The sequence below is a fragment of the Tribolium madens genome, unplaced genomic scaffold (assembly GCF_015345945.1).
Source record: "Tribolium madens isolate multiple individuals breed KSU strain unplaced genomic scaffold, Tmad_KSU_1.1 Scaffold_11;HRSCAF=98;Tcas5.2_LG3b, whole genome shotgun sequence".
NCBI classification, from domain to species: Eukaryota; Metazoa; Arthropoda; class Insecta; order Coleoptera; family Tenebrionidae; genus Tribolium; species Tribolium madens.
This window is the reverse complement of record NW_025400975.1, coordinates 487,777-501,309: the sequence shown is the minus strand read 5'-3', so window position 1 is coordinate 501,309 and position 13,533 is coordinate 487,777. Positions and strand designations below refer to the sequence as shown.

Sequence of the window (13,533 nt, the reverse complement as noted above, 5' to 3'; positions counted from 1 at the left end):
AATGGTTTTATTTAATTTTAAACATAAAAGAATACGAGCATCTTGACTTTGCATTCTAAATTGTATTGGCGTTTCGCTTTGGAATCGTTTCATCGAAATTAGATCTTGATTCAGGCAATCCAGCAGTGCACTTATGGATGGAAGATTAGTCGTCATTTTTGTTATATTTTAAACAAACAAGTCTTGCAATAAAAATTATCCTTTTCGTTAATCATAGTTATTGTAAGAAAATTTACACCCTTTTTTTGGCGATCACAATTATTAAAAAAAAGATTAAAAAGACTTACAACTTGCAATAAAAGAAAAATTTTCTTGTTTTTTTTTTTCAAATTTCTATTTATGGATGAAATTTGGCTAAGTTGTCCGGGCATTTAGTTTAATATATTTTTTAAAATTCTTTGGGAGGACTATCGAATAAACTGTTAACTATTCCGGCTGGATCCTACTGACTACTCTAACTAAATTTTAAAAACGCAAAATTACTTTTTTCTAATTTTATTGAAAAAATTACATGAAACAAGTAATTTAATAAAAATTGATCCATTTTTGTGAGACTTTTAATTGAAAACTATAGTTGAGGCGGTATATTATTAAGCGAGAAGATTGAAGGAACTTCAATATGTTCCAGTGGCGTCACATAATCACTAATCAGTTGCTTTTACCAAGGGAAAAGTTTACAAAATTTTCAATAAAAGGAAATTTTAATTTGCCATTAATCCATTGAGAAAAAGCGAAGAAAAATTTAATTCAGGACTAAACTAATCCGAATTAATTAATGACATAATAATTTTCTCATATTTTGAAACAAATTAAGAATGTCTAAAGCTATAATTGATTAAGTTCATTGAATCTAGATATCAAGGACAATTATTTAAAAAAAACATTAAAAAGACTTACAACTTGTAATAAAAGAAAAATTATCTTGTTTTTTTTTTCAAATTTCTATTTATGTAATTTGGACTACTTATCAACGACAATTGTATAATGGGCTGCGTTTCAGGTTCGTCAGGGTTGTATCTTGGATGACACACCCTGTATATTTTATATTAATTTTTACTTAATTATTAATTGTTATTATTGTTATTTATTGATTATAGCGATTTTCTGGCTCTACTTGAAATAAAATTCAAAGCATGCAAAAAATCGAAATTTTGATTTCACAAAATGGGGTGGAATAGGTAAAAATTAAAAACAGTGAATGATAAAATTATGGAAGTAAATCTTAATTTTTAATTTTCAACAAACATAAAGTTTTCTTCTAGTGCCTAAAAATGGCACAAAAATTGACTGAAACCTGTAGCAATTTCAAATAAACAATTTGAGAGAAATAACATTTCCCCTTTTCTAGAAAAATTTACTGCTGCTTCTAATTTGCTGAGTCACTACTTGGCTTAATTTTCCGGTGCGAAGACAACTAACACAAATGAAACTTGCAATTCTAAAATTCGTTGAGTATAAACAAAAGTATCGTAAAAACTGTTTTTTGACTGCTTTGGAACATACTGCAGCAACATCTTTTTATCAATTTTTAGAATAATTTTGCCTGTAGAATATAGGATGTCAAAACTCGCGCCCTAGAGAAAAATTTCAAGTAAGATACGATACTAGGAACATGGAATAGATGTTAAAAAAATTATTTGTCAAAAAATTTTGACATTTATTTTTTGACATTTGACATTTTTTGTCTCTATTTAATAATATTGAAAATCTTGTATATGTTTTTTATAATTATTTAGTAAAAATACAAAAATTTTGCCAATAAAAGCCACAAGCAACATTAGAGTTACAATTTAGGATACAGTTTCCATGTATTCTCTTCTAATAGCCTGTAGCAAAAAACTTGGAAAACTATGCAAAATTGAAACTCTCATAACTTCTAAATTTTTATAGATTGAATTTTTTTAACATTTTTTTCTTGTTCCTGGTACCTTACACACTTGTATAGCATAAATGTACTGCCAAATTTTTCCTTCTTGTTTCTCTTCAAAAAATGATCCACCTTCAAAGTAAATTAAAACTTTATTGCTCTCATGAATTTACGAAGAGGCTATTATTCCACACATGACCGATGCGGGTAAGTACACGTGTCATTTAAGTTGATTTTAATGAAATGCAGGACACGATTAGGTGTCTTAATGGTGACATTTCTGCTTAAAAAATTTAAAAATTATTAGTGTTAAAATGTTTTTACCAATAATTTTATTTATCTGCAAACGTCAAAAAAGTGACCCTTTTATGTTCTATGACTAAATAATATACAGGATATATCAGAACTCGTGCTTCAGAGAAAAATTTCTAGTAAGATAAGATACAAAACACGAAAAAAATGTTTAAAATATTCTATCTGTTAAGAAATTTTGACGTTTATTAATTGACATTTGACTATTTAATAATACTGATGATCATGTATATTTATAATTAGTAAAGGTACAAAAATTTTGCCAATAAATAACATCAAGCAGAGTTACAATTTACGATACAGCTTCCTTGTTTCCTCTTCTAACAGCCTGTAGCAAAAAATTTGGAAAATTATTTTTCCAACAGAAATAAATAGTCAAAGTGCAAAATTTAAACTCTCATAACTTGGAAATTTTTATAGATAGACTTTTTCAACATTTTTTCCATGTTCTTGGTAAAGATAAGGTAAGAACCTTACATGACATTTTTCTCTGAGGCGCGAGTTGTGGCGCACCCTGTATAAGTAAAAGTTTTACCTATTTTTCAAGCATGGAGTTAAAACTCTGTTATTTCGCTAAAACGTTTTTACTTTTAGATGACATTTACCAATGTTGTCTCTTTCGCTGCTTCAGGAATTTCTGGAAAGGTAGACATTTCGAACATTCGAAATTATTTTGGTCCAGATTATTTTAGTCATTTACTTGATAATTATAGTGTTGCTCTTTACTCTCGATCTGAATACGTTTACAGATAAAATTAAAATAGTATGTTATTTGGAGTAAAAATGAGTTTATGTGGGTAGCTCAGCTGAATTATTTGGCTCTCTGCGTTCGGTAAATTACACGTTCAGCTTTGCCACATACCTAAACTATCACTTTTACTAATAATAACATAATATACTATTGTCTGTTTTATAAATTAGATAATTTGATATGTTTGTTCTGGTTCTGGAAAATAAAATTTTTGAAACAGAAAAACATTATGTCATCAGATTATTACCATAATAAAGTAATAGTTATTTACATTATATGTTCGGTAAATTTTCAATGTCAATTTTCAAAACATTTTAATGTCAATGTTATTCGTAGTATAATTTTGAAGAATCTTTTTTGCAATTAGATCAGAATCAGAATAGTGAAGTTTTAATTACAGATTTGCTCGTTTCAGGTATAGCAAAAAATGTTTTTCCTTTGCAGTTTTGGCGTAAAAGCAAAGATAATTTTTTTTTCCTCTTGTAAACTATTGATGGTCTATTATATCTGAGACAATTTATACACCTATGCCTATAAGAAAACGAACAATGTTATTTTCTTAATATTCTATAGTGCTTCTTCCGTCGTATCAGATTGCGTTTAATGTAAGAGATTTGTAATACGTATTAAATTTCCAATTTATTTTATGTATGCGCTTTTATATGTATATGATTTACTTGAAAACAAGAACATTATAAAAAATTAAACATTTTCTCGAACTAGTGACAATTGTAAAAATAGCAATTATTGTAGCATCACATGACACATTTATCACGGGGTCATTAATACTAGTAGATCCTCCAGAATTTCAAACAAATTTTTGATAAAACTCGTTTGTGATGTGGACAGAAAATATAAATCATAAAAATTTTCCTATCTTTTATCTCTATGTACCTATTTAAAATCACAGACAATAATCAGAAATTTATCTGAAAGCATGTTTCATTATACATACAATTTGTTACATTTTTAAAATACTAACCTATTGCATCATCTAAAATGATTTTCAAGTAGGTATGTACAGGGTGAATATAAAGTATGGAACCAAGCGGTTTTATTTTTAATCATTTGCCTCCAGCAAATAATAATAAATATAAATTAAAGTAATATAAAAAATGTGATCGTATTTTCAGAACGAAATTTTGTTTTGTTTTTGAGTTATGCGATTTTTTTTGTCAAAATTTGAATTTATGTGTAAAAATTTTTTTGAATAATTCTTAGAGTATAGCTTTTATGAGAAAAATGATTTATAGTGGGTTGCCATTTAAAAAAATATTTTTTTTGTAGAACTCAAAAACAAAAAGAAATTTCGAAAAATTTTATTCTTGTTAAATTATCACATTTTTATAGTACTTTATCACTCATCAATTAGTTTTTTCAAAAAATAAATAGTTTAAACAAAAAATGTTTGGTTCCATACTTTTTATTCACCTGGTATGTACCTACTAAAAGTATACGCAGTAACAAAACTAAATTATTAATTTAAAAAAATTTCTGAAACTTAAGATGTTAGAGTTGTTGACAGATTTAGCATTTTATCAGTGAACTATCTAATTAAAATCAGGTATACCAAAAAAATCACGTTTTTTTCGTTTCAAGAACAATTCTTATTGTCTTATTAAGATCAAAGTATTTGAGGAGTAGACTTTTAAAAAGCAATTTGTCCTTCTTTTAAGAAATAATTTTAATGTTTTATATCAGTGACAATAAATGTGAAAAATTTGTACAAATTGGACACAATTGGACACTAATTTTAAGGCTGAAGTACTTAGACATTTTACAAAAATACTTTAAGAACCTTTATCTCAATTCATAAAACCATGGACAAACTGCATTTTGAAAATCTGCTCCTTATTTATAAAAATAAAATAGTTTTTTTGCAATATCTATGTTTATTTTGAAAACAAAGGTACCACCTTGCGATTTTTTAATTAAAAAAATAGCAATAGAAAAAGTTCTTATATAGAAAAGTCATTTTTTTTCTTGACTACAACTCTAATTGTAACATAAGTAGCGACAGAGATTTAAAAATAAATTCGTTAACTTTGCAAATCGATAAATTTAAAATTTTTGGTTGAAAAAAGTTGCATAACAACTTTAATATTCAGATACTTTTCAACAGGTAAAAAATCGATGTCAAAACTTTTATTCAACAGATAAATTCACAGATTTTCTGGTTCAATAACTTTAAAATCGTCCATTCTGATTTGGTTGGAAGAAGTGTTGCATGGCAAAAAAATAAAAATAAAATAAAACATAAGACTTATAACATAGGTCTCAACAAAAAACTAAATTATTAAGTAACCAAAAAGATTTTTTTTWAWRKAYMWAAAAAAAAGCCAGAWCTCGCATCCCAGAGAAAAMTTTCAAGTAAGGTAAGATACCAGGAACATRTAAAATACGTAAAAAAATGTATTTGTRAAAAAAWTTTGACATTTATTTTTTGACATTTGACATTTTTTTATATCTATTTAATCATACTGATGATCTTGTATATGTTTTATTACTATTATTTAGTAAATGGACAAAAATTTTGCCAATAAAAGCCACAAATAACATTGGACAGAATACAGTCAAAGTGCAAATTTTAAACCCTCATAACTTCGAAATTTTTATAGATAAAATTTTTTTAACATTTTTTACATGTTCCTGGTATCGTATTTTTCTCTGGGGCGCGAGTTCTGGCGCATCCTGTATAACATATAGGGGTCCCAGCAAGTTGAAAAAGTCCATTAGTGACTTTTAAATGGTAAAAGTAAAAAAAATATATAGGACATTGATAGATACTAATCTAGTCCATCGCCTAAAATTATTTTCAACTCAGAAATAAGTTACAATACAAACTTGTGTTTTTTTAAATGAAACACCATATGTTTTTTAGCGTTTTTGGATGTAGATTTCCGGGAAAATGTTTTTAAACTCAAGTTTTATTGGTCGATTTTGCTTAGTTTTAAAAATAAGACGGTTTTTTTGACGAAAACATGAACTTTTTAAAACTTTATTACACAAAAACTAAGACATCTAGAAATATTTTTTTTACTACCGCAAAGAAGATGTTACAAGCTATAAGGTTGTAAATTTTTTTTAGTGTGTTGCATTTGCAAAAACAAAAAAATTAAGGCGTTTGTTAAAAGTTCAATAACTTAAAAAATTTAAATGAAACACCCTATTTATTGTTTTTGTATTTAAAAGATTACTAAATTTTCTTTCTAAAATTATTTACTTTTAGGTGTTTATAATCAATAACTATTGTTAAATATAACGTTGAACATTAAAAAAAAATTACTATTGTATCAGTAGCCAAAAATGCACAGTTGCACAAGAGATGGAAGAAATATCACTTAATAATCACATTTGTGTTAAAATGAATCCATTATTCTTTATTTTTATAATAAAATAATTCTAATTTTAGTGTTTATAACGACTTTCATAATCTCTAGATAAATCAGCAGATAAGTGATTCGTGTTGGTATTTCTATGATTGCTATAGTATCAACAATGCTCAGATATTGATAGGCATTGTTGCTACAATTAATATTGAATGTTAAATATTTCATTTATGAATTCTAGACATTAAAAGTTTATTAATTTAGATAGACAATTTATCAATCTATTAGATGCAAAAATAAGTTATTTTTAAGTTATTTAACTTTTAACAAACTTCTTAATTTATTAATCTTTACAAATGCAAAACACTAATAAATTGCTACAGCTTTAAATTCTGTACTTTCTTTTTTGCAGAAGTAAGAAAAAATTTGTTCTAGCTGTCTTAGTTTTTGTGTAATAAATTAAAAAAAAATCAACTCGCTTAGACACCCTGCAAGTCAAAAATGAGTTACAACACAAACCTAGACAAATCTATGTTGTTTAAATAAACCACTATACTTTTTTGCATTTCTGGATGTAAATTTTAATGCTGATGTTTCTTTGCCAAAGTTTTATTGATCAATTTTGTTTAGTTTTTGAGATATTTTAATTGCTTTAACAAAACCATGCCCTTTTTCATTACACAGAAACTGGAAATATTTGTGTTAATGTTAATATTTTAAAAACAATAATGTTAATGCATCTAAAGAATTATTAAATCGTCTTTCTAGAAACATAAACAGAGTCCCAGATTATGTAGTGGAACAATCGTCTGCTATTAGCTAGCCAGTCTCGTGTAGCTGCAGATTAGATAAAATTGACAGTATTTGAGTATCGTCATGGTTGTTGTTGTTATTTATATTATATTGTAATTTAAAAAAAATGAATAAACATTAATACAACTATTATTTGCAAAAAAATATTTAACTTCAAACATAAAAAAATTCAACCATTCTTAACTCTAAGTTCAATAATTAAAACATTAGAAGTATTGGAAGTGCTAAAAAAACTTTTTTACGAAAATTTCGTTACTTGGTAAATTGAACCGCCTACGAGTGCGAAGTACGAGTTTTTTGTCTAGTGATTTGTGGAGTCAATTTACCCAAAAAGAAACCAAATTAGAGTTTAAAACAATTCAATTTTATTCAGTAGGAAAACAAATAACCTTGAGCGTAATTCGATGAGATAATTAAGTGAATGATAAACTGTTACAAATTGATGTTTTTGATTGTTGAAATTTGAAAATTTGCAGGAAATTAAATGTGATAATTGTTGACATACAGGTGTCCCAGCAAGTTGAAAAAACCCATTAGTGACTTTTAAATGTTAAAATTTAAAAAAATTATATAGGACATTGATAGATACTGATTTAGTGCACCACCTAAAATGTCCCAAAAATACGTTACGATACCAACTTGTGTTTTTTTAAATGAAACACCGTATGTTTCTTGGCATTTTTGGATGTAGGCTTTTAAAACAATGTTTTTACGCTAAACTTTTATTATTTCGCTTAGTTTTAGAAATAAGACGTTTTTTTTTGACGAAAACATGCAGTTTTTAAAAATTTATTACACAAAAACTAAGACAGTTAGAACAAATCTATTCTTACTTCTGTAAAGAAGAAAATACAGAATATAAAGTTGTAGCAATTTTTTAGTGTTTTGCATTTGTAAAAAATAATAAATTAAGAAGTTCCAGAGATTGTAAAAGTCGTTATAAATACTGAAATTCAAATTATTTTATTGTAAAAATATAACACAAATGTGATTATTAAGTGATATTTCTTTCATCTCTTGTGCAACTGTGCACTTTTTGTAATAATCTTTTAAATGCAAAAACAATAAATAGGTTGTTCCATTTAAATTTTCTAAGTTATTGAACTTTTAACAAACGCCTTCATTTTTTTTGTTTAGGATAAAAAGTACTCTAACTAACTAACTAACTGTTAATTTCTTACCATTTTCAGCAACAAAATTTTAAATTGTATCTATAGTTTATCACAAAAAGAGCTCTCTTGCGTTTTTTAATGCAACTTACCCTTTTTGAATAACATCATTTTAATATTTGGTACAGATCCTGCACTGCATAAAAAATTAAAATTAAATTCGCTTTACTCTAAACTCCTGCAGTTTAGGATACCCCTAAATGAAAATTTCGATCTTTGAATTCGTTCAGGTGTTTAAAGGTTATCACCTGTACCAACTTTTGTAATTTTACGAGTATCTTTTCTGAAGTAGTGGGAAAACCCTATTAAAGAACGCACTCCTTTCAAAGGATGTAGCTCCCTTAGATAATATTTTTCGAGACATGTTCATAGGAAACTTTTGTCTTAAAATTGAATATTCTATCACCTGTTCAAATTTGTAAATAAAAACGAAACACCCAGTATAATTTCAAGATTCAAGTCCATTTCGATTTGATTTTGATCAACAAAGCGATTTAAAAGTAGGTGATACTCATGATTTTGATTTAAAAAAATTTATAATTATTCCATAAAAAACCTAAGATGGTCTGAAGTTACAGTATGTTATTGTATTGCCTGGAGGTACACTTCTCCAAAAGATTATGAATTTGCAAGAAGAAGTCAGTTTTTAAAACTTCACCCAAAACAACTTTGAACAGATATACGGGAAATTGTCAAGGGGTTTTCTCAAAGCAAAAAAAATAATAGAGAATAATTAATAGAGGATAAAATGAATCCTTGTGTTTTTTATTCGAAGTATTGAAGAAATAATGGAGTTATTGTAATGTTAATGTTGTTGCAAATTTGTAAAGATTAAAAATAACTATCTAACCCAAATTTAGATCTTTATTTTTTCAAATAAATAGTATTATATTTGCGTATAAAATGTCATAATTTTGGTCTAGTTTTTAGAAAAAATTACAATCAAAAGTAAACAATTACGCATTTATTATTATACAACCCATAAAACATAAACGTAATTTTTTGTATACAAAGATTTATCAAGGTTTCAAACCAAAGTAGGTATAGGTACAGATTCCATTGGAGCGCGGCCTCAACGCCCATTTTTTGCCATTGGACAGACTTTTTATTACTTTCAATCAACGCCTTTGTTTAATAGCTTTATATTAAATAGTGTCAGTTTTAATATTAAATATGTATTTTTTATTTTAGTGTATAAGGATAATATAATTAATAAAATACTTAACTAGTAAGGACATTCTGCATGTGAAACAGTAATAACTTTAAGAAAAAAGTAAATCTAGTATTTTTTTAGGTAAAATTCATCAACTGTAATTTCACGTCAAATAAATTACTTACTTAAATTATGAAGCGCCTTATTGTTATTTTACGGCACTCTCGGTAGTCATTTGGTTGTTTCTCACAGAACTTCGTCCAGATGTAAGTGATTCAAAGGAAAGTATTTATTCACATATTTCATTCAGAATGTCTAAGGTCGAATGCTCTCATAATTAACCTGTCAACGAAAACTTGTTTATTCCAAGTCATCTAAATACATTTTTCTGTTGCAGGTGCTAATAAATCACCGCGACGTAATGTTAATCATCATTGAATCCTGTTGATAAATGGGAAGGATGTCTCTCTTGTACTCCAGTGAATCACCTAGTCCTGTAACCTTGTGCTTCAATGGTAGCACGACAGATTGTTCTCCTTGTATGTGGAACAATATTTCTTCGATCCCATCACCGATGTTGGGAACAATCCCACTATCGGAAGACCCCCGGATTGAAGTTCTCAGACTTTACTCTTACGGAGTAGCTCTACCTTTTATTTGCTTTTTGGGTATAGTAGGAAATATCTTCAATCTGATTGTGCTAACTAGGAGAAATATGCGAGGAACGGCATACATCTACATGAGAGGTTTGTAAAACTTAAAACTTGAATTTTCTCATTGTTTCTGAACTTATGATTTTTGTTGTTAAATATCCAGGCCCATTTGTATTTATCTACAGAGGACTACAAGGACAGGAAACGAGATACAAAATTGCTCGATTTTTTGGACCCAAAAAAATAGTACAGCGGAGTAAAAATGAGGGCGCTTAGAGCGTTTTACCGTCTCAGTTTCAAATCGATTTAAATGAATTTAAATTCAACTAGTCTACTAATTGCTTGGACAAAATGCAGAAATGTTGAGCTTTACATTCTTAATAAGCGAAAAATGAACGACTAATTTTTTACGAGAGCTCCGTATTTCTTTGATTACTTTGACAGTAAAGAAGATAACGAAATGCGGTTTCTTTTGGACGATAGACATTCATTTTTTCTATGGTCCAAAAATATTTTCGTCATTTTAGGTAATTTTTATATAGGGTGGCGCAACAAAGTTATAAATTTTCTTATGGAACACTCAGTATATTATGTGCTTATTTGAAAGAGTTTTTAATTCTGAGAATATCCATGTTTTATGGATCTATCATAGACCGTTTATTATTTATGGGCAATTTTATGAAAAAAAAGTACCATTTTTGAAAAATCATAACGGCTTTGCTAAAAAGAAAAAATGAATAAAAACCATTGCAACCAATTTTAGTGAGTCTGGTTTTCAATAAAATTTTTGCATTACTTTCATCTCTTATTATATATATTTTTTTATTTGCGTTTTGCTCACCATTATGTAAATACAGCCATTTTTTTATTTCATTGCTCTTAAAATTTAAACGGGAAAGGAACAACTGCGCTATCAAAAACGGGGACGTTTTGTTTTACATCGTGTCTTTAGGTATTCGTAATTTTATCATAGCCTTAAATGAACACAATAATTATTTAATTCTTCTAAAAATAATTTTTGTCTGGTTTCTGGTTGGAAAAGTTTTCAACCCAAGTGACCTTTACAAAATTTGATTGAGTGGTTTAATAGGCTAGAATTTTTTCCCTTTTTGAGTAAATAATCGAACCAAAAATTATCTAATTCTATCCAAATACTGACACAGCTGTGAAACGATGACAAAAATGATAGAATTTGACATTATTCATTAAATTGTTTAAAAAATCAAAAATATTAACATTATCACTTATCGTCCCAATTTTTACAAGTGAAAAATCATGAAAAGACCCGAAATTATGTCGATTTTTGTAAATAAATGACTTTTAAATGTTAGTGCTATTTATAAAATTTGGGGAGCCCGTGTGATCGCAAAAAGTTTATGTTTTTCTTAAAATGTTTAAACATAAAACCAAATATTTCCGAAAATTTTTATTTGAAAACTTATCTTAAGAAAAGGTTTAAATTAAGAAATGTCCAAAAATGTCCGCACCGCAAAACTGGACAAAAAATATTTTCAAACAAAATGTTTCCAAGCAAAACGGGAATATCGCAAAGCGTTCAAAAACATCAGGAGCACAGCAGTGCAAGGAGTGGCAAAGACGTGAAGGTTTGCGCAACAAACTGACTGATCACGATGTGCGCACTGCTTCCAGCCTTTGCTAATTATTCTTGCGCAGGGGCCCTTGCTAATATCCTAAAACTGAATCTGGAAGAGAGACGTTTGAGATTGGGCGTGTTAAGTACCTCTTTTCGCTTCTGCGAACCTGTTACTCACTTTTTGACGAAATTTTTAGGATAAAATTATTTTGCTTTTATTTTAGTTTGTTTAAACATGTTTTAGCAACAAACATTTTACACAAACGTGTCTTTGGTTTTTTCCGATTTTGTATTTTTTTTATTTACTGTATGAATAATTTGTTTAATATGTATTTTGGACTTAAATATTTTATGAACACTGGTTTTTACATTGAATTTTTTGACAGTGAACCACCCTCCCAAAATTTGTACTGTTTACTGTCTACTAAACCGAAAATAACGGATTTCTGTTTAACAAAATTGTTATTGTCTGCCGAAATCAATGTTTGTTGTTGAATATACAGGGTGTAACAAATAGATGGGAACAAAAAACTGTGATTTTCCAGGTCAAAATAAGGCGATTTAACCCAAATTACTACTATACCAAGATGCACCTATTTTCTCAATGGCATTCAAAAGAACATCGATTTTATGGGGACTTTAATTGAAATGTCCTTACCTATATTTCACAAAAGCGGATATTAACTTTTTATTTCCATCGTTTACCAATTAATACAAATGTTCACAAGTATTAAGAAAATCTTCCGACAGTATTTTTTTTGGATACATCTTGTTTGTAATCCATCAATTTCGTGTTATAATAATAGATAATTTCTGAAACTAAAAATAAATGTTTTTGTGAATTGACGAATAACTCAACCTTAGATCTTGTTGTTTACGTATGCGTGCTGCGCACTCATGGTGTTCACAAAACGATGACCATTCATAAAAATATCGGACAATTTTTGACTACTCGTATTATAACTGAATATTTATATTGAAGGCGCGACTGGTCCTTTGAATTATTTTGTCGTTTCGGCCATAAATTATAAATACATCTACAACTTTGTTAGTATAATAAACCATAATTAAATATTTAATTAAAATGTCAAGATTGGAGAATAATTGACCATTTTCCAAAGTCTACTTGATTAACGATGAAAATAAAGTGCTAATATCCGTTTTTTGTCATTATTTCAATAATTCAAAAGAGACAGTTATTTATATGATAAAAGTAATTAAGAAAAGTTGTTTAGAATCAGCTTTTAGGCCCCTATACCAAATTTCAAAATCATCGGCACGATAAAGTCCTTTAAAATGTTAAAAATGTGTATAGGAAATTGATAAATGCTAAACTAGTGCATCGCCTGAAGTTATTTCTAACTATTTCGAATTAACATTTAAAGTTAAATATCTTTTAATTTAAATTGTAGGCATTAACTCTTTATTTTTTTAAATAGACCATTTATCAATTTATGATATGCGAAAATAAAAAATTGAGTGTTTTATTCATTTTTTAGAATTATTTAACTTTTCACAAACATACATTTTTGTTAATATTTTTGCTTCGTTTAAAAAAAAATAGACACACTTCTTGCGAGAATAATTTTCTCGCGTTGACGCAATAACATTCACGCGGGAAAATTGTCTTTCCGCACTTAGTATGTAAATAACTATTACAGTAATGGAAACTGTAAGTGTTAAAGTTTATCTACAATTACATCGTTTGCTGCATGCTATGGTGGCTATGGCATTACTTCCTGTTATACCGAGTATCAACTTTATTATTTTAAATAAAAATTTAATATGGTTTGGCGGATTTGAAATGTTTTGATTTTTTGGAAATTTATGAGTTTGTCTTTTCCAAAATCGATAACTTTGTTATTTGTAATTATGTAGAACGAAGTTGCATT

General features: G+C 27.7%; 1 protein-coding gene across 1 annotated transcript in view; it reads left to right on the top strand.

The window, feature by feature from the left end:
- LOC123004759 (probable G-protein coupled receptor B0563.6) overlaps positions 1 to 13,533 on the top strand; it is a 62,550-nt gene that overhangs the window by 12,326 nt on the left and 36,691 nt on the right. The window contains exon 2 of the mRNA XM_044398177.1: positions 9,792 to 10,140. Within this exon, the coding sequence (XP_044254112.1) occupies positions 9,846 to 10,140 (295 nt within the window). The 5' untranslated portion in view covers positions 9,792 to 9,845. The remainder of the gene's footprint in view (positions 1 to 9,791; positions 10,141 to 13,533) is intronic.